This window comes from Liolophura sinensis, chromosome 1 (genome assembly GCF_032854445.1).
Source record: "Liolophura sinensis isolate JHLJ2023 chromosome 1, CUHK_Ljap_v2, whole genome shotgun sequence".
Lineage (NCBI taxonomy): Eukaryota > Metazoa > Mollusca > Polyplacophora > Chitonida > Chitonidae > Liolophura > Liolophura sinensis.
This window is the reverse complement of record NC_088295.1, coordinates 93,373,834-93,396,004: the sequence shown is the minus strand read 5'-3', so window position 1 is coordinate 93,396,004 and position 22,171 is coordinate 93,373,834. Positions and strand designations below refer to the sequence as shown.

General features: G+C 40.5%; 1 protein-coding gene across 1 annotated transcript; it reads left to right on the top strand.

The window, feature by feature from the left end:
- Positions 1-971: 971 nt before the first annotated feature.
- Positions 972-20,958, top strand: LOC135461652 (uncharacterized). The gene is made up of 12 exons (XM_064738838.1): positions 972-1,062; positions 5,212-5,415; positions 8,735-8,899; positions 9,345-9,359; positions 11,395-11,661; positions 13,107-13,273; positions 13,544-13,798; positions 13,932-14,043; positions 14,703-14,816; positions 15,786-15,893; positions 18,912-19,043; positions 20,579-20,958. Exons 1-12 carry the CDS (start codon positions 1,005-1,007, stop codon positions 20,824-20,826), a joined length of 1,845 nt encoding a protein of 614 aa, XP_064594908.1. The 5' UTR covers positions 972-1,004; the 3' UTR covers positions 20,827-20,958.
- Positions 20,959-22,171: the final 1,213 nt, after the last annotated feature.

Sequence of the window (22,171 nt, the reverse complement as noted above, 5' to 3'; positions counted from 1 at the left end):
ATCTTCCCTTGAGGTGATCGGGGTCGCAATGACTCCCGTAGTTATATGTTTTGTGTTGAATATGATCTGTGCATAAGAGCTGAGCTTGTGTTCATTATAAACACGTTGGCAACCCAGGTAAAACTTTCTGTATGGAGTCCATGTATATATATGGTGGATAAGCTCCATATCCCAACATTAAGTTAACCTGCAGTTGGGTTATTATATAACATACGGTTAAAGTGCTACATGTCTTGAGTCCATAATTCCATAGAAAATACGGAAAGCGCAAAACGAGTAGTTGGTTCGAAAAACATGATTTCCTATGTACAGGGGGATTCACCCGCAAAGACCATTTCTTTCTGTATCTGTCAGCCTATTGTTATCAGTCGTCAAAACTGAGCATTAAATGGTACTGTGTAAACAGTCTAATACAATCAGTCTCGATGCATTTAAATGTGTTGAGATGTTAAATTTAGACTGCTTAATTCAGGCATGAAGGTGTGCCTCCCAACATAAGTGTTTCATTTTCCCAGCGAGTGCGCTCGTCACGCTCTAATATAGGCTAAAGCGAGAGACGGCCCATTCCGCAAACTCTCTCAATACACCCAGTTAGGTGTGTCATGCGCTTTCACGTCCTGCCTTTTATCTGAGCCTCTCAGAGAAGCTGGTGAACCACTCTTTTTCTCTCTCTGTCTTTGTATTTTTCTTTTTCTGGATACACCCTCTATAAATCTGTTTGATGTCTGCACTAAAGGAAATATTTTCGTTTTGCAAGAAAACTATGAAACGATTGTGGACTCGTTGTCCCACCCAGTTGCGAGTTAACGAATCGCTGACCTCTTTAAGGATACAGTTGTCAATCAACATCTGGAGAGTAGCAGTTTTGCTTAATTCCCCAAATCATAGGGTTATAATAGACGATTTGGTGATTTGGGGGAGATAATATTTATACAGCTATTTTACCTGTCCTCGGTCTCTTTCCAACATATCCCATAAAGTTACGGGCTCGTATCGAAGAAAACATGTACACTACTGCGCTGCTTTACCTGGGTATATTGTGGATTGCCTGTGCCTATGGCCGTAAGTATTAAAATATCCATATAAATTGGTATGTGGCTGGGTATTAAGCTTATCTGCTACACTGGACTATGGCTAAATATTAAACTTACCTGACACACTGGACTGGGGATAAATGTTAAACTTACCTGACACATAGGACTAGGGATAAACATTAAACTTGCCTGATGTATTGGACTGGAAATAAATAATAAACATACCTAATGTATTGGGCTGGGGATAAATATTAAACTTACCTGATGTATTGGACAGGGGATAAATAATAAACTTGCCTGATGTATTGGACAGGGGATAAATAATAAACTTGCCTGATGTATTGGACAGGGGACAAATATTAAACTTACCTGATGTATTGGACTGGGAATAAATGTTAAACTTACCTGATGTATTGGGCTGGGGATAAATATCAAACTTGCCTGATGTATTGGACTGGGCATAAATATTAAACTTAGCTGATGTATTGGACTGGGAATAAATAATAAACTTACCTGATGTATTGGACTGGGAATAAATAATAAACTTACCTGATGTATTGGACTGGGGACAGATATTAAACTTACCTGATGTATTGGACTGGGAATAAATAATAAACTTACCTGATGTATTGGACTGGGAATAAATAATAAACTTACCTGATGTATTGGACTGGGGACAGATATTAAACTTACCTGATGTATTGGACTAGGAATAAATAATAAACTTACCTGATGTATTGGACTGGGAATAAATAATAAACTTACCTGATGTATTGGACTGGGGACAGATATTAAACTTACCTGATGTATTGGACAGGGGACAAATATTAAACATACCTGATGTATTGGACTAGGGACAAATATTAAACTTACCTGATGTATTGGACTGGGGACAAATATTAAACTTATCTGATGTATTGGACTGGGGACAAATATTAAACATACCTGATGTTTTGGACAGGGGACAAATATTAAACTTACCTGATGTATTGGACTGGGGACAAATATTAAACTTACCTGATGTATTGGACTGGGGATAAATAATAAACTTACCTGATGTATTGGACTGGGGACAAATACTGAACTTACCTGATGTATTGGACTAGGGATAAATATTAAACTTACCTGATGTATTGGACTGGGGACAAATACTGAACTTACCTGATGTTTTGGACTAGGGATAAATATTAAACTTACCTGATGTATTGGACTGGGAATAAATATTAAACTTACCTGATGTATTGGACTGGGGACAAATACTGAACTTACCTGATGTATTGGACTGGGGACAAATACTGAACTTACCTGATGTATTGGACTAGGGATAAATATTAAACTTACCTGATGTATTGGACTGGGAATAAATATTAAACTTACCTGATGTATTGGACTGGGGACAAATACTGAACTTACCTGATGTATTGGACTAGGGATAAATATTAAACTTACCTGATGTATTGGACTAGGGATAAATATTAAACTTACCTGATGTATTGGACTGGGGACAAATACTGAACTTACCTGATGCATTGGACTGGAGATAAATACTGAACTTACCTGATGTATTGGACTGGTGATAAATAATAAACTTACCTGATGTATTGGACTGGGGACAAATACTGAACTTACCTGATGTATTGGGCTGGGGATAAATAATAAACTTACCTGATGTATTGGACTGGGGACAAATACTGAACTTACCTGATGTATTGGACTGGGAATAAATAATAAACTTACCTGATGTATTGGACTAGGGATAAATAATAAACTTACCTGATGTATTGGACTAGGGATAAATATTAAACTTACCTGATGTATTGGGACTAGGGATGAATATTAAACTTACCTGATGTATTGGACTAGGGATAAATATTAAACTTACCTGATGTATTGGACAAGGGATAAATATTAAACTTACCTGATGTATTGAACTGGGGACAAATACTGAACTTACCTGATGTATTGGACTGGGGACAAATACTGAACTTACCTGATGTATTGGACTAGGGATAAATATCAAACTTACCTGATGTATTGGACTGGGAATAAATATTAAACTTACCTGATGTATTGGACTAGGGACAAATACTGAACTTACCTGATGTATTGGACTAGGGATAAATATTAAACTTACCTGATGTATTGGACTGGGAATAAATATTAAACTTACCTGATGTATTGGACTGGGGACAAATATTAAACATACCTGATGTATTGGACTAGGGATAAATATTAAACTTACCTGATGTATTGGACTAGGGATAAATATTAAACTTACCTGATGTATTGGACTGGGGATAAATATTAAACTTACCTGATGTATTGGACTGGGGATAAATATTAAACTTACCTGACACATTGGACTGGGGATAAATATTAAACTTACCTGTTTTTGCCAAATCAAAAGTAGCATACTTTAAATTGCACTTTAATCCTCTGAAACACGTTTTTTTATGTTTTGTTTTTGTTCTATGCTCATGGCTTTGTGCCAAACGGAGATTTTGTCATGTTGGAAAGCTGCCTTCTGAGACCTTATTATCTTGCAGTTAGGTCTCATGAAGTGGAACATCCTCCTCATGGTGGTAGAGACCGGCCTCCGATGGTTCAGTTTGTAGAGCGTCCGCTTCGCAGGCGGTAGATCCAAGGTTAATCATGGGGCGAGTCACACCTAAGACCTTCAAAGAGGAAGTTGTAACTTCCTCGCTTAGCGTTCATCATTAAGGGGATTAAGGGGGGACACGCTTTGGTCTTCCTGTAGACACAGTTGGTGGAGCGTCCGCTTCGGGACCGGTAGATCCAGGATCAATCCTTGATCGAGTCACACCTAAGACTTTAAAAGAGAAAGTTGTAACTACCTCGCTTAGCGTTCAGCATGAAGGGGATAGTGCAACGACTGGTTGACCCGTATCAGTATAATGGCTCGAGAGGGGCGGCTTACTTACCTTCGGTAAGGTGTCTCAGTGTGAAGCAGTATTAGATAAAAGAACTACGGAAATCTGTCCTGCAACAAGGAGGCACATAAGACTTACATACACTCTAAGGTCTCCTTCGTCGTCAATTGACTAAGAATTGTTAAGTATGACGTTAAACCCTAAGCACTCACTCACTCACTCCTGGCGGTAGAAATTTTGACACATTTGAAATATACCCCTGCTAGGTAGGGTATTTCGACAAAGTGAAAATATTGTTTAGACATCAAAGCTTTGTTGGGGGACTGCAGGCATATGGTGCTCTAAAATGTTATGGATTGTTAAGAACGAGAATCAATATATGCATATAATTATTATGTCGAACTTGGAAATATTCTATTCTACATCGACATTTCGGTGTGATATGAGCTTGAATTCTGACACGTAAACATCTAAAACCAGCAAAACGTACAATTGAAACAACCTCATTTGCGGCTATTTTGATATTTTATATGTAAATGTACATGTGAACTGGAAAAAGATTGCATCTGTGAGAGACCTTTATACCTAAGTATGACTTCCCTTAATGGTTTACTGAGCAAGAAGAAGTCAGAAGGGCTATTTTGTCACTGGCTGAGAAAATGGTGCAACTGTAGACTCTACACTGACTGGCGATTGTGAGTTGCTCAATAATTTTCTCGATCTTTAACGTGCTTTACCTTGGATTTACAATCATTTCGTAAAGAGAATCCAAAAACTCACTCAGGTATCTCTTTTACTACACATTCAAAATTGACACCTACAAATACTCCAAATGTGTTAGAAGAGGCTTAGTAATGGCTTTTGTAGAAAAAGTGAATGTTCCTTTTCATGAACATTAGGATAGATATTTCCACTGTGCGAAATAAAATTACAAAGAGCGAAAAGTCTTGCTTCTTGTCAACGTGTCTTCGAAATTCTCTCAGAAAAATATTTTTAATTTTTAGATAATTTCCCGCATAACACTGTGTTTTTGTTGACATTTTGACAGTTTTAATAATTGTTATTCAGTTGTTAGATTTGTACTTGTTATAACTTTGTTTAACAGAAAGTAGTTTGACAGTTGCTAATGCTAATATGTTAAGTCAAGATGATGGTTATATAGGGCCTACGCATCGCCTATTATTTAATGTTTGTCTATATTTTTCATGCACCTTGAACAGCTACCTGATATAGCTCCAGTCACTATTTCCCATGTACTTTTACAGTTGCTACATGTGTGTTTGCAGAACTTCCACAGTGCCAACAAGGCGCGCCCGAAGGCTATGAGCCCATACCGGACATTGAGAGGCGCGGTGTAAATATTCTGAACACGGGGAATCCAATCTGTGACGACGATCTGACAGACGGATGGTACCGGATTGACGAGGATTTAGTGGTGGGCAAGGTGGAAACAAACCTATGTGGGACTTTTGCCACAGCATATCTTGAAGGTATTGTATGATCAAATAAGTTGTACAATATAAGTTTTGAAAAATCGATTTACGTGTATATGTCTATGTAATCACATGAATGTGAACAAAGATAATGCTTTAAGGTGTAAATAACTCCCTTCAACATTCTTGTAAATGTCCTCATATAATACCCACCAGAGAACAATGTAAGACTACCTCAGTAAAACGAAATCTCATTGGCGCGTGTACATTATTTTGTAGACTGTTCAGAAATCTAAGAACAAATCATGACTTCAATTTAGCGATTGCTATTGCTTTGCTATGCCCAGGTGATCAGTGTAGACAGGTAGGGAATGGTCACCACAGTCATTAAAACCAGCAGTCTTCTAGATGCTATTTATTTCAACGCTCCAGAACCTTGGCAACACAGGGATATTCTGTGAGCAATGATTTCATGTAAACAAGTTCAAGGTATTTGGGAACATTTTCTCAAATAAAGCCCGCTCGTGCCCTACTCCTGTTTATCTGTCTGTCTCCATATACCCCACCGCCCAAAGAACAAGCTAGCATGGTGTGCACAGTTAAATGATCACGCACTATCTAGCAATTGATACCAGCATTATGATATAGTCATTCTAACAGATTGCTGAAGAAGGTTATAACCATAGCCAATTAGGATATCACGGACGTGGTTTACTTATGATAGTATTTCGCCTTACAATTACAAGACACGATACCGGATCACACAATAGATTCAGTACCTGACTGATCAATATCAGTCTGACTTCTGTCTGACCCGTACCTGGCTGAACGTCAAGTAACAAAATGCTTGACCGTTACCTGACTGACTGACCGACTGACCAGTAACAAAATACTTGACCGTTACTTGGCTAGCTGACAAGTAACAAAATGCCTCACCGGTATCTGACAGGCCCGACCAATAACAAAATGTCTGACCGTTACCTGACAGGTCCACCTGTAACAAAATGTCTGACCGTTACTTGGCTGGCTGACCAGTAACAAATGCCTCACTGGTATCTGACAGGCCCGACCAATAACAAATTGTATGTCTGGTGTCTGACTGGCCTACCAGTAACAAAATGCATGACCGGTGTCTGACTGGCCCACCAATAGCAAAATGCCTGACCGGTGTCTGACTGGTCCGGTCAATGAAAAAAATGCATGACCGGTATCAGACTGGCTCGACCAATAACAAATGCATTACCGGTGTCTGAATGGCCCACCAATAACAAAAAAAAATGCTTGGCCGGTGTCTGACTGGCTAATAACAAAATGCTTGATCGGTAACTGATTGGCCCGGCCAATAACAAAATACATGGCCGATGTCTGATTGGCCTACCAGTAACAAAATGCATGACCGGTGTTGACTGGCCCACTAGTAACAAAATGCCTGACCGTTACTTGGCTGGCCGACAACTGACAGAATGCCTCACCGGTATTTGATTAGCCCGGCCAATAACAAAAGTGCATGACCGGTGTGTGACTGGCCCGGCCAATAACAATATGCATTACCGGCACCTGACCGGCTGACCTGTAACAAAATGTCTCACAGGTATCTGATTGGCTCGGCCAATAACAAAATGCATGACCGGTGTCAGACTGGCCCGGCCAATAAGAAAATGCCTGACCGGCACCTGACTGGCTGACCTGTAACAAAATGCCTCATCGGTATCTGATTGGCCCGGCCAATAACAAAATGCATGATCGGTGTCTGACAAGCCGACTAGTAATAAAATACCTGACTGGTACTTGATTGGCCGACCGATGTCAACTGAATGACCTGCTCCTGGTTCACTGACTAATGCCTAACTAACGGACCACTGGCTGACTGGCTGACCAGTGCCTTAACGCATGACAGCTTTATTTACTGCCTAGCCAGATCAGGAATTTCTGACAAGTACCTGACTGGCTAGCCGGTACCTAACTGGCCGACCGGTGTCTCTCTGGCTGATTGGTACTTGACTGGCTGACCAGTACCTGACTGGCTGATCGGTACTTGACTGGCTGACAATTAGCTGACTGGCTGACTGGTACCTGACTGGCTGACCGGCACCTGTCCGGCTGACCGGTACCTGTCTAGCTGAACAGTGGTCGACTGGCAGACCGGTATCTGTCTGGCTGATTGGTACCTGACTGGCTGGCTGGTACCTGACTGACTGATTGGCTGATCGGTACCTGACTGGCAGATTGGTACCTGACTGGCTGATCGGCATTTGACTGGCTGGTTGGTACCTGACTGGCTGATTGGCTGATCGGTACCTGACTGGCAGATTGGTACCTGACTGGCTGATCGGCATTTGACTGGCTGGTTGGTACCTGACTGGCTGATTTGCTGATCGGTACCTGACTGGCTGATTGGTACCTGACTGGCTGATTGGCTGATCGGTACTTGGCTGGCTTACCAGTACCCGACTGGCTGACTAGCGTCTGACTGGCTGACCGGTACCTGACTGGGTGACTGCCAAAGCTTCATTACTTCCTTGTACTTTAAATAAACATCGAAAATTACCACTAACTTAAGAATTTCACTAAAATCAGACGTTACTAAACATGTTCAAACCAGACATATAAAACAAAGATGAACATGAAGTATTTAGTGGCGTGTATTGACGGTCTAGGAGTAGTTTGCTCTTGAGGTGAACATACCTGGAGTCACTCGCCGAACGTGCACGTTATGTACCGTGTGACGTCAAAACTATACAGCAAATCAGAGCATACAGTTGGGCTGAACTAGGCAGAGTGGAGCACGTGCATGGTGCCAATACATTTACATAAAACGCATTAAATGACATGAATGCCATAAAAACTTTGACATTCCAGTACATAGAAGGATGGCCTTTTAGAAAAGTATAATGCCAATAGATCTCAACGTTCTGTAGTTCAAGAAGTTCTCTGCAGATGTAAGCAAACAAGGAGTAAAAGTATTTATTTAATTCTAAATAACGCATTTCAATACTATATACCTATATATATTTGGTTGTCCAGCACTTATTTCATCCCCATTTGTTCTTGCGATGTGCGCCATTTACATTGACACCGTTTGTCCGTGCGGTCTGTGATTTGTTTAATACGTCGTTTGTCTATACGTACTATGACATTTATTAAAAACATTTATGCTCACGTTCTGTCTCATTTGATTCAGGGGCTGTGAGTTCAAGTCCAGCTCATGCGTGGCTTCATCTCCTGTCATATGTGGAAAGTTCTTGCAGCAACCTGCGGATGGTCGTGATACAAAAAATACAGTTTAGAAAAGTACGATATTGATGATTTAGTGCATGTAAAAATTGACTTACATTAATAACATTAATTAATAGTTTGTTTTGCTTTTTTAATCTAGACCCAACACCCGAAACCTTCGAGGAAACACAGGAACTCAAGGCATGTCGGAATCTTGGTTTTGGTGATGACTGTGATGTAAGCTTTAAGATAAATGTGACAAACTGTGGACAGTTCCGGGTATATTTCCTGATATCATTGGAATGTCCAAGTGCCTACTGCATTAGTAAGTATATCAGTCGTAATTGGTGTCTTATATGCACCTTATTCTACGTCAGCTGCATATTAAACACACAACATAGGCGTATTATTCATTACAATACCTGTGCTGCATTAATAAGGCCTTTCTACCTCCCTACGTGGCTATTTTCGTATTATAGTGTTAACAATTTGGTTTTGTTTGCACAGCTTACCGGAATAAACAATGAAAATAACCAGATTAAACTGCCGTCTGAATGTAGCACAGGGAGTCTCATTATTTATTATGATATGCTCCCTCCGCACATCAGTCCTTACTCAAGTTGTGCACGAAAATGCCAAGAGAACAAAGATGAATGTTAAAACATTACTTATTACTCAAGAATACACATGTATACATGTAAGTACAAATTCGTGCACGTTAAAAAAATAAACAATATATAAGCCCTTCGTTCATTCTTGTCACATTGCAGACGCCAATACTACAGGTAAGTTTACACATTTACTTTTATCACGGTTATCTTTTAGTACGTGTATCTACATTTTCATGTTTAAGCCTCTAACTACGCCTATCACACAGACCACTACCATTGTTATGCTTATAGTCTCATTGGGATTATGGGTTTATCATGTTTAGCACTGTCTTTTATCACGTTTGTCTCTACATTTATCATCTTTGTCATTACCTTTTATCACGTTTGTCTCTACACTTTCAATGTTTATCACGTTTGCCTCCACATTTATCATGTTTATCGAGTTTGCCTCTACATTTATCATGTTTTGCCTCCACATTTATCATGTTTATCACGTTTGTCTCTACATTTACCATGTTTATCACGTTTGCCTCCACACTATATATATATATATAACATGGTTACCTCCCTTATTGCACAACAGAGACTATAACGTAACCCGAGACCATTTTTTGAGGAGCCAAACTATGAAAAGCGGGACCTCGTCTATTAAAGCATGCTGTATGGTGGTTATGATACGATAATGACAAATATTTTCTAAGCAACAGGAAATGTGAGAAACATTATATCAGTTTTCAAGTTTCACACAGATGTCGAGAACTTGCCATTGCCTAACCACAGCTTACTCCTGATAACGCACACGTTTAACGGGATAACATTTATAACTATCGCTTATTATGCTTATCTACTCTAATAACGTTTTAATCACTGCTAATCGTCCTGTTCATCTCTACTCTTATAACGTGCATAATCATCGCTGATTACGTTTATCTTTATTAGAACGTATGAAACGTTTATAACCAGCTTCATCTTGTTTATCTCTAGTCTTACGATTAACGATTTTCCCGATAACTTCTGTATCCTGTATCACTACTGTTTGTCATATTTTTTCCACTCTTGTAACAACAGTTTATAACCCGTTTATAACCCGTTTAAACTTGTGGATGTTTGTGGGTTTCGCCATTGCTCTGCCCGGTCTCTTCTCACCATAACTCTTGTCGCCGTCGTATAAGTGAAATATTCTTGAAAAAGGTGTAAAACATCAAATAAATAAACAAATTAATAAATATAGCACGTTTAATTACCCGTTGTTTACGTTTACCTCTTTCCAATGACGTTTATAACTACCATTCCCAAGGTTCATCTGCACTCATGGCACGTGCGAGTTAAAGGCAAGATTGTGACTATTGACCCTTGTGTCAACCCAACGACATATACATGTAGCACAATTCGGCCGTACGTGTGAAGCTCTGTCAACAACCTAAAGCTCGTCGTGGGTTTCCACCGGCCGTTCTCCCTCCACCATCAATCAAGTAAAAAAAAAAAAATAAAAAAATAAATAAATAAATAAATAAATAAATAAATGTAGCACAATTCTATTCCTGATTTTAATAATAGTTTCCAAATCAGAAAAACTGCCAAAGCCATTGGCTTGACGCTTATATAGCTATCCACAACAGGAATATTCTGTTCGTTAAAGCACTCGCTAGCATGCGTATGCATAAGATATACTGTTTGATGGGGCGTTTTAAATGGTCAGTTCGAATCGTTAAACCACAAGATTTTGTCGCATATCCGGCGTTCAGGTGCCAACTACAGACTACATCTAGCAAGGCGGGTGGACGAGTCAGATATTTGTGGTACACAAACATTGGGAATTCACAACTACAAAACAAAGACATTTACATATTCGTATCTGAAACAGAGGTCAAGTCTGGTTCAGTTGTACTTTTCTTTTCGGCTAGGAGGACAGCTGCACTCTAAAAACCGATCTATTAAATCAACAAAATAAAGTGCTTTGTTCGTGATGGCAAAGTAATCGTTGACTTGACCCACAAATAAGGTAATTCAGTGGTATTTCTGTCTCCACTGAGATCTTTTTCTCATCTCCAATTGCATGAGCCCAAATTTGTCACGTAATCTCCATCACAATATGTTCCGTGTTGATATGTTCCGTGTTGTTCAGATTTTATTAAGCACCCTGAGCAGCAAACCAAAATTAAAACAGTTTTGGCTTTTTGAAAGCTCAGTAGTTTGTGGTGTTATCTAGGTGTGGCCAACGTAACAGCATCATTCAATGATGAAAATATTACTGTTACCACTGAAATGCCGACGACGACGGATGCTGATACAACGGCCACAACGGCTGACTCAACAACGACGGATGCTGACACAACGGCCACAACGGCTGACTCAACAACGACGGATGCTGACATAACGGCCACAACGGCTGACTCAACAACGACGGATGCTGACACAACGGCCACAACGGCTGACTCAACAACGACGGATGCTTACACAACAATGCCGACCAACAGTAAGTAAATGTGTGTTATGATAATGATATGTTACATCTGTTACATGTAAGATTAGTCCTAGATATCTGTTACATGTAAGATTAGTCCTAGATATCTGTTACATGTAAGATTAGTCACAGATATGGAGCCCGGGAGAAACCCCCAAGACCATCCGCAGATTGCTGGCCGACATTCCCACGTACGGCCGAAGTGGAAGCCAGCATGAGCTGGACTTGAACTCATAGCGACCCTCTGTTACATATAAGATTAGTCACAGACATCTGTTACACGTAAGATTAGTCCAAGATCAATCCTAGATTTCTGTGACATCGTGTTTAACGTCGTACGACAACAATTTTTCAGTCATATGGCGACGAAGGAATCCTTAGAGTGCATATATGTGTAATGTGCCACCACTCCCCACCGCTCTTTTATCTAGTGCTGCTTCACCGAGCCATTACGGTGATCACCGAACTGATACGGGTCTACCAGTCGTTGCACTATCCACTTCATGCTGAATGCCCAGTTACAACTTCCTATTTTAAAGTCTTAGGTGTGACTCGATCCAGGATTGATCATGGATTTACCGGTCTCGAAGCGGATGTTCTACCAACTGTGCTATCCGGGCCGGTGTCTTACGTGTAAGATAAGCGCTAGATATCTGTTGCATGTAAGATAAGCGCTAGATATCTGTTACATGTAAGATTAACCTTAGATGCTGCACTGATATCATCTATTGGGGTAAACATTAAATACTGACATGTGTTCGGCGAGCCAAAGATATCTATATTTATGGTGCCTCTGACACAGGCCCTAGATTTTCTATCTATGGCCCATCCATGGGTAAAACACAGGTACGTGTGTATTAGGCCACTAGAAAGCAAAATATGTGTACAAAAGACAGCAGTAGGCCTATATATGGCACTAGGACGGAGTATATCTGTGCAACAGATATCAGTTTAAGTGAGCACTAGACAGCAATATATATGATTAGTAGAAAGCAGCATACGTACATAATAGATAGCAGCAGGCCTTTATGTTGGCACAAGGAAGCCGTATACGTGCGCAGTAAATAGCAATTTATGTGAACAGCACATAGAAGTATATCTGCCACGCCTTAGGACAAGCCCTAGAAGTCGGTAGGCCTACATGTGACACTGTTATTGTAAGCCCAAAGCTTCGTTACATGGGATACCTTGGAGGCGAGCCCTGGATTCTACGGACTACACCCCGTGGTAATCAGACAAGTAGTGCCGGTGACTTACCGATATGACTCGTACAACTGTAGACACTTGACAAAATTCCATTCTAAGGGGCAGTCCTTCGTACCTTATCACTCTGACACCGTGTTACTTCACGTCCAGACCATGTAAAAACGTCTCATTTTGACATTTTAACCTAGAATACAGCGTTATTTATATCCGTCACACCACGTCACTTAGTTCATCTAATTTCCTCGTTTCAGGCAGCTGTTTAGCGAGTGAGTTTCGTCCGTGGGTGATCGGTTTTGACGGCGGGCCTTTCTGTGACATGAACGGAGGAGCAGACTGCTACCGGCCAGTGGTTCACCTGTTGTCGACTAGCCCTGTGCAGGACAGTTCTGAATTAATGTGCAGATTTAGGGAAGTTTTGGTAAGACTGTAATAACTTGTAACATATAAGAACCAAGTTACTTAAGGCTGAACTGTCAGGCAATTTCCATTCCGTACGTGTGGGTTAAAAGATGTATATTATTTTAGAGGCTCAACTTGTGTGCATTACCGTTTAATCTGACAAATCAGAGAAAGTCTTCAATTTGGCCTCGCACGATAGCAAAATAAAGAGATTTTGTGTACATCGCACTATCTCATCCCTGACTCTACACCAAAACCCCATACCGACTAAATGACTGTGTTCTTGCAGATTGACGATGCTGGGCCACTACAGACTGACAGAGAAACGACAGCACCGGCTATACACGTGGACTGTCACACAGTCATATGTCCCATTCCACGTGCTATGATGGAGGCAGCAGAAGGTCCTTACATTACCGCCTGGTTCGTGGCTGTTAGCAACCAGAATGAACTGTATGGAAAAGAGATGCTGTATTTCCCATTTGACAGCCGGTGTATTTCGTGCGAGTTCTCTCCAGAGGATATCCCTATGTGTCACATCAATGTCAGTATCTCCACCTCTTCATTTCTGATTTTAATCCTATTACAAGAAATTTTCTACACATATACATGTATGTCTAATCAGAAGTGAAACGCAAAATAGCTTATCGGCCTAATTGTTCTCCTTTCCATTGCAGAGTTCACACTGCTATATAAATGGGGAATGCTGGCTTGATGATGAGGTTAATCCGGACAACTCTTGTGGACTCTGCAACGTTAGTGCATCCACGTCTAAGTGGTCTCCAGCAGGTACATAGCGCCCTTATGATAGTCGTAAAGTTTGTTGATCGTATACTGAATGAATTCCACGTGCTCTTCACATCTTTTGTCGTGATTTTGGTAACCATAATCTGCCTAATTTTTTTTGGTAATAGCCTGCTATGCTCATAAGCAATCACCACAATGCTGATGCGCGTAGTCGTACATTTTACCAGAAGTTGTGAAAATCATGTTACACCCTTTGGTCTTCCTGTAGACACGGTGGAGCGTCCGCTTCGGGACCGGTAGATCAAGGATCAATCCTTGATCGAATCACACCTAAGACTTTAAAAGAGGAGGTTGTAACTACCTCGCTTGGCGTTCAGCATGAAGGGGATAGTGCAACGACTGGTTGACCCGTATCAGTATAATGGCTCGGGCGGGGCGTCTCAGTGAAGCACTAAATAAAAGGGCGGTGGAAATCCGTCCTGCAACAAGGAGGCACATTTCACGTACATGCCCCCTAAGGATTCCTTCGTCGTCACATGACTGAAAAATTGTTGAGTACGACGTTAAACCCCAAGGACTCACTCACTCACTCACTCTTCCTGTAGATATCTTGTTAAGAAAAATGACGTGGATTATGAACTTCATCTCATTGCTGTACGCCATTTTGTATCCAATATACATGTGAAGTATTTCCCTTTTAGGTGATACCGTGTGTATGGTCAATGGCACGTGCTATGCCCACGGGGCGATGGCCAACTGGACAACGTGTAAAGTATGCAACACTGATTTATCTACAACGTCCTTCTCAGCGGCCGGTAAGTCATAAGATAAGCTCCATAGTCATCTTTAGCCCTTTTCCTCGTCCCATCTGGCTTTGTTAAAATATAGTATGTATTTCCATCTCTTGTGTCCGCCAGTGATACAGCACGCTCAATTAAGACAATGTGCTCGAATTCACAAATTAGTCAGCGTTCTCGAGTCCACCAATAAGGCAATGTCCTCAGATCCACCAGTGAGACAGCACGTTCAATTAAGACAACGTGCTCAAATCCACCAGTGAGACAGCACGCTCAATTAAGACAACGTGCTCAAATCCACCAGTGAGACAGCACGCTCAATAAAGACAATGTGCGCAAATCCACCAGTGAGACAGCACGTTCAATTAAGACAATGTGCTCGAATTCACAAATTCGTCAGCGTTCTCGAGTCCACCAATAAGGCAATGTGCTCAGATCCACCAGTGAGACAGCACGCTCAATTAAGACAATGTGCTCGAATTCACAAATTAGTCAGCGTTCTCGAGTCCACCAATAAGGCAATGTGCTCAGATCCACCAGTGAGACAGCACGTTCAATTAAGACAACGTGCTCGAATTCACAAATTAGTCAGCGTTCTCGAGTCCACCAATAAGGCAATGTGCTCAGATCCACCAGTGAGACAGCACGTTCAATTAAGACAATGTGCTCGAATTCACAAATTAGTCAGCGTTCTCGAATCCACCAATAAGGCAATGTGTTCAGATCCACCAGTGACACAGCACGTTCAATTAAGACAACGTGCTCAAATCCACCAGTGAGACAGCACGCTCAATAAAGACAATGTGCTCAAATTCACCAGTGAGACAGTTGTTTATACCTTGTTTCACTCGGCATGATTCATGACTTCATTCACGTAAATTAAGATAAAAGGTGGCTGGTTACCAACCCTCTCCAGCATGACTGTGTGATCAGTTCACGCAAACTAAACTGAGCCAATGGTGTAACTTTTGTGTTGTTTTTCTTCAGACGGATACTGTCTTATTAATGACGAGTGTTTCGCTAACATGGAAAGGGACCCAGTGGACGAATGTCAATTGTGTGACACTGACCGGTCCACTAATGCCTTTGTAGCCGGTGGGTAACTCATAATTCTACACGTCTCTAGTCAGCATATACTTTTTTTGAGATAAGCATATCTGTTATGTTCTGTTATGTGTGTGTGCTTCAGTTTAAATAATTCTTGTATTTCAAAGCAACTTTCCATCAGTGGTTATTAAGTAAGATATTAATGGTGAGATGTCTGTCAGTGCAAGGGTGTGTAATGGTGAGGTGCTTGTGAATGCTATGGTGCGTAATGGTGAGTTGCCTGTCAATGCTAGGGTGTGTAATGGTGAGGTGCTTGTGAATGCTAGGGTGCGTAATGGTGAGTTGCCTGTCAATGCTATGGTGCGTAATGGTGATGTGCCTGTCAATGCTATAGTGTATAATAGTGAGGTACCTCTCAATGTTCTGTTTCGTAATAGTGAGGATTACACTGGTGAGATGCCTCTCAGTGCAGTGTCCACAGGCCAATACATGTGCATTGTTGTTTTTTTATAGCATTTGGTGTATACCTACAAGAGGCTTGTATTTTGTTAAAGTATACAGTTGTATACTTGTGTCTTGTTCGCGCAAAGTATTATGTGCATACTTGTGTCTTGTTCGGGAAAAGTATTGTGTGCATACTTGTGTCTCGTTTGTTGCAGAGGATCTTGTTTCTGCTTCTAGTTTATCAGTTCGAGGAACTTTTTTTTTCGTGAGGAGTATTTTGTGTATACCTGTGTCTTACCAGGAAGGGGCATTTTTAAATACGCGGCAGCATACAGTATTTTCTCTGACGTACATGTACGTCATGTGGAACTATGCCTTCTGGCGTATTTACGTAAACTTGTGGCTTGTCTCTGTCAGTGCGACGTTTTGTGCATTCTTTTCATTTATCTGCGTTTTGCCAGTTTTGTATGCATGTGACTTTTTTTAAGTATACTGTATGGGATTAAAGTTTATATGTTACACTGGGCATATGCCTAATATCGTTTATCTGTTCAATGCAATATATAGTGTGCTACCCGCGTATATGAATGTCCCAGCGAGCATGTTGATAGCAATGTTTCACCTCTTCACCGTGTTTCATGTATCTGCCTATAGTAGTGGGCCTAAGCCTAGCGAATACGGTAGTGCATTATAAACTAACCATCTACAACTGATATTGCACACATATGAACTTCACGCGTGAGAAAGTTCTTGAGTAACTTGGCAGATTGACCGCTGGTGTTTTCCTCCGGACACTGACCGTCGCCCTTGTAAGTGAAACATTTCCGAGCACGTCATTGCTCGGCAATCAATACGTAAGAGGATTACACTGGTACATTAGTAGAATGTGCATTGGCTCTGAGCGAGTTCATTTTTACAGTATATGGTGTAAGCTGCTTAGTTGTGGATTGATTACTTATGGCGTATTAATTGTTGTTATGGCAGTGCGTGTTGATTGTCCTGTGTTACAGCATTGTTGTTATGGTAATACGTGTTGATTGTCCTGTGTTACAGCATTGTTGTTATGGAAATGTGTGTTGATTGTCCTGTGTTACAGCATTGTTGTTATGGTAATGTGTGTTGATTGTCCTGTATTACAGCATTGTTGTTATGGTAATGCGTGTTGATTGTCCTGTGTTACAGCATTGTTGTTATGGTAATGTGTGTTGATTGTCCTGTGCTGCAGCATTGTTGTTATGGTAATGTGTGTTGATTGTCCTGTGTTACAGCATTGTTGTTATGGTAATGCGTGTTGATTGTCCTGTGTTACAGCATTGTTATTATGGTAATGTGTGTTGATTGTCCTGTGTTACAGCATTGTTGTTATGGTAATGTGTGGTGATTGTCCTGTATTACAGCATTGTTGTTATGGTAATGTGTGGTGATTGTCCTGTGTTACAGCATTGTTGTTATGGTAATGTGTGGTGATTGTCCTGTGCTGCAGAATTGTTGTTATAGTAATGCGTGTTGATCGTCCTCTGTAGCAGCATCGTTGTTATGGTAATGCGTGTTGATTGTCTTGTGCTGCAGCATTTTGTTATAGTAATGCGTGTTGATTGTCTTGTGCTGCAGTATTTTGTTATAGTAATGCGTGTTGGTTGTCTTGTGTTGCAGCATTGTTGTTATGACAATGCGTGTTGATCGTCCTCTGTAGCAGCATCGTTGTTGAGGTAATGCGTGTTGATTGTCTTTTGTTGAAGCATTGTTGTTATGGTAATGCGTGTTGAGTGTCTTGTGTTGCAGCATTAGTGTTATGGTAATGCGTGTTGATTGCCTTGTGTTGCAGCAGTATTGTTATGCAGTGCGTGTTGATTGTTCTGTGATGCAGAATTGTTGTTATGTTAATGCGTGTTGATTGTCTTTTGTTGAAGCATTGTTGTTATGGTAATGCGTGTTGATTGTATTGTGATGCAGCATTGTTGTTATGGTAATGCGTGTTGACTGCCTTGTGCTGCAGCATTGTTGTTATGGTAATTCGTGTTGATTGTACTGTGATGCAGAATTGTTGTTATGATAATGCGTGTTGATTGTATTGTGATGCAGCATTGTTGTTATGGCAATGCGTGTTGACTGCCTTGTGCTGCAGCATTGTTGTTATGGTAATGCGTGTTGATTGTACTGTGATGCAGAATTGTTGTTATGATAATGTGTGTTGATTGTCTTGTGTTGCAGCATTGTTGTTATGTTTATGCTTGTTGGGGGCCTCGGTGGCTCATTTGGTTATCGCGCTAGCGCAGCGTAATGACACAGGAGCATCTCACCAATGCGGTCGCTGTGAGTTCAAGTCCAGCTTATGCTGGTTTCCTCTCCGGCTGTATGTGGAAAGGTCTGCCAGCAACCTGCCTATGGTCGTGGGTTTTCCCCGGGCTCTGCCCGGTTTCCTTCCACCATAATGTTGGCCGCCGTCGTATAAGCGAAATGTTCTCCTGTACGGCATAAAACACCAATCAAATAAATAAATAAATAAATTATTGCGTGTTGCTTGTCTTGTGTTGCAACATTGTTGTTATGATAATGCGTGTTGACTGTCTTGTGTTGCAGTATTGTTGTTATGTAATGCGTGTTGATTGTACTGTGTTGCAGCTCCTGACGTGTGCAATATCAACGGGAACTGTGTCGCAGAAAATACCTTGAATACGGATAGTCCGTGTCAGATTTGTGATCCCAACAGAAGCCAATCGTCATTTTCGCAACGGCAATTTATACTTCGAAACGGTAGGTTGCATATTCCCAGAAAATGTCCAATTGCAACACACGTTCATTTTTGGGCGTAGAATCTGAACTCACAAATAATAATCTCCAGTCTCTTTTCAACTTTGTATCTGCCTACTGTTCCAGTAGTATAACTATGGTGCGTGTATAACACATAATCAAAGTTATCTATGAGGACACATTGGTTTGGCGTGTTATCCAATTTTCCCGACCATAAATGAGAGAAAAGTACTCCAATACTGAGAGAAAAAAGGATACCACTAAACAGATTTCCCATACCACTCGTGTCTATCCGTAAATGCCGTCAGTAATTTCAGCTGTTAAGAATAAACTGCAGTGGTTTTGTATTTATGGTAAAGATACTATAGAACCCTTCTCAAGCAAGATTCCGAATTTTGTATTCTGTAGCCAAAAATATCGACAAAAAAGTCATCTGTATAGCTGAAAAACTTTCTCTCTTTTTGGGGGTCTAGTTGAATACCTTGATTTTTAATCCAGAAAAACAGTTTTCACAGAATTTAATATTAAATTAAAACTTTTTTGAAAAATTTTGAAGTTGTTGATTACTACTAATACCTTTTGAAGCAAAATATATCAAATAGTTGTGGTTCAGGATAAATAGACAAAGCATTTATCTCCTTGTGTGCTAAAATTCAAAGAATTATGTTGAAAAATAAGTGAGAAAAAATGTTCGGCCACACGATTATCTCAAAAACAGAATGACAGAAAGTGGGTAAATGTCTCGAAAATGCTTACGTTTGAGGAGATTCGACATTAATTCGTTGGTTGGTTCTCACGTAACTCTGACTGAGAATGTTTCACTGGCTATCTGTATATGTTACTCTGACTGACAGAACATTTGATTGGATGTCTGTGCATGCAATTGACTGAATTGATATCTGACTGACTGCCAGTGTATGTGATACTGGAAATTCCACACTTACAATTTTGATTTAAAATCTTTTTTCTTTATACTTTCCTTAACAAAATAAATCAGGTTAGACTGATACACATTTCTTAACTTAGTTGTATAATTTTGGTTAAATATTGCATTGATAGGCATAATACATGTGCTGAAAGGCAGAGAAAACACTAAAATGAAATGTATTTCAGGTGAAAGGCCATTAAACACTGTCCATGAAAATAGTGCGATTTATTTTTTTGGAATTTTTCCAACCCAGTAAAATGGATTTAAAGACATTGAATTGAAATAGATCTACATGTATATGCATCTCGAACGGTGAAACCAGGCGGTGTATGCGTGTGATGTGGCAATAACTTGATGTGACATCACCTGTCCCAATATGGTCCCATAAAGTCTCCGTAGAATCAAAAGTTTCAAAAGGACTTTTCTGGCTTAAAAAAAACGAAAAAACAAATCCAACTGTTTTTGAGGACAGTATTATTGTTTTTGTTTTGTGTTGTGTTGTGTGTGTGTGTGTGTGTGTGTGTGTGTGTGTGTGCGTGTGTGTGCCTCTAAGCAGTTTATGTCATATATGTCAGATATAAGTGTAAACTATAACTTTGTTTTCTTTTAGGTAACTACATTTCCTGCGCTGACCTCTGCATGTTACTGACACACACTGACAGCCTTTTTGATAGCATTTGTGTTGTGGGTATGGCCTATGCTGCTGACTTCCTGAGACAGGCGTGTGCACTGAAGAATACGAGTGATCTGAATGAGGCGCCATGTGTTTCACAGGGACCTTCCATTACTCGTTACCAGAACATTTGTATTCACTATCCCAGTGACATAAACGCCGCGCTCAGAGCTGCATGTAACTAAATGAGGCACTAAGTGAGCGTACAGACGTAACTGTCGTCTCCTTGTATGTCTGTACATTATAGCATAATTTCATTGACATAATTTTAGATGTGTTTAATTCTTATTCTAATGAATAAATGACATCGCATCACTTCCTTGAGTCCGCCCACCTTACAGTTTAACTTTGATTGAGCCTTATAATTACTGTTGTCGGAAAACAGAAGTCCTTGGCCACTGAGATCGCCTCTTTACACAGTACACCTGGTGAAGTACGATGTTAACACAAGTCACCAGGTAAAGTGCGATGTTAACACAAGTCACCAGGTAAAGTGCGATGTTAACACAGTTCACCTAGTAAAGTGCGATGTTAACACAGGGTCACCTGGTAAAGTGCGATGTTAACACAGGTCACAAGGTAAAGTGCGATGTTAACACAGGTCACCTGGTAAAGTGCGATGTTAACACAGGTCACCTGATGAAGTTCGATGTTAACACAGGTCACCTGGGAAGGTGCGATGTTAACACAAGATACGTTGTAAAATGATGTGTGTTTTATTATTGTTGTGTTGTTATTGCTGCTCGTTTTTTTTTTAAAACCTACTTGAAGCTGTTATAAAGATATAGTTTTCAGTATACCAAAGGAACGATACACTAAACGTTGGTATATTGCCCAGAAAACTGGATGCATGACAAAATACCTAGAACACTCAATCTATGGTATATTGCCCAGGAAACTGGCTGCATGACAAAATACCCAGGGCACTCAATCTATGGCATATTGACTAGGAAATTGTATGCATGGCAAAATACCCGGGGCACTCAAGATATATATGGTATACTGCCCAGGAAACTGGTTGTATGACAAAATACAAAAGCACTCAATCTATGATATATTGCCCAGGAAACTGGGTGCATGGTAAAATACCCAGGGCACTCAAGCTATGGTATATTGCCCAGGAAACTAGGTTCATGTGAAAATACCCAGGGCATTCAATCTATGGCATTTTGCCCACGAAACCGGGTGCAAGGCAAATTACCCTGGGAACCCAAGCTATGGTATAATGGCCTTGGAAACTAAGTGAATGTCAAAATACTCAGGGCATTCAATTTATGGCATTTTGCCCAGGAAACCGGGTGCATAGCAAAATACCCAGGGCACCTAAGTTCTAGTATATTGCCCAGGAAACTAGGTGCATGGGAAAGTACCCAGGGCATTCAATTTATGACATATTGCCCTGAAAACTGCCTATATGACAAAATACCCAGGGCACTCAATTAATAGTGCCAAGGAAAATGGCTGTGTAGCAAAATATCACGGGCACACAAGCTATGGTATATTGCCTTATACCCGATGGCATGGACAGAT

Coding starts and splice junctions, on each gene's coding strand:
- LOC135461652 (XM_064738838.1), top strand. CDS start 1,005: ATGTACACTACTGCGCTGCTTTACCTGGGTATATTGTGGATTGCCTGT. Junction 1,063..5,211: donor GATTGCCTGTGCCTATGGCC/GTAAGTATTAAA, acceptor GTGTGTTTGCAG/AACTTCCACAGTGCCAACAA. Junction 13,274..13,543: donor GCAGATTTAGGGAAGTTTTG/GTAAGACTGTAA, acceptor GTGTTCTTGCAG/ATTGACGATGCTGGGCCACT.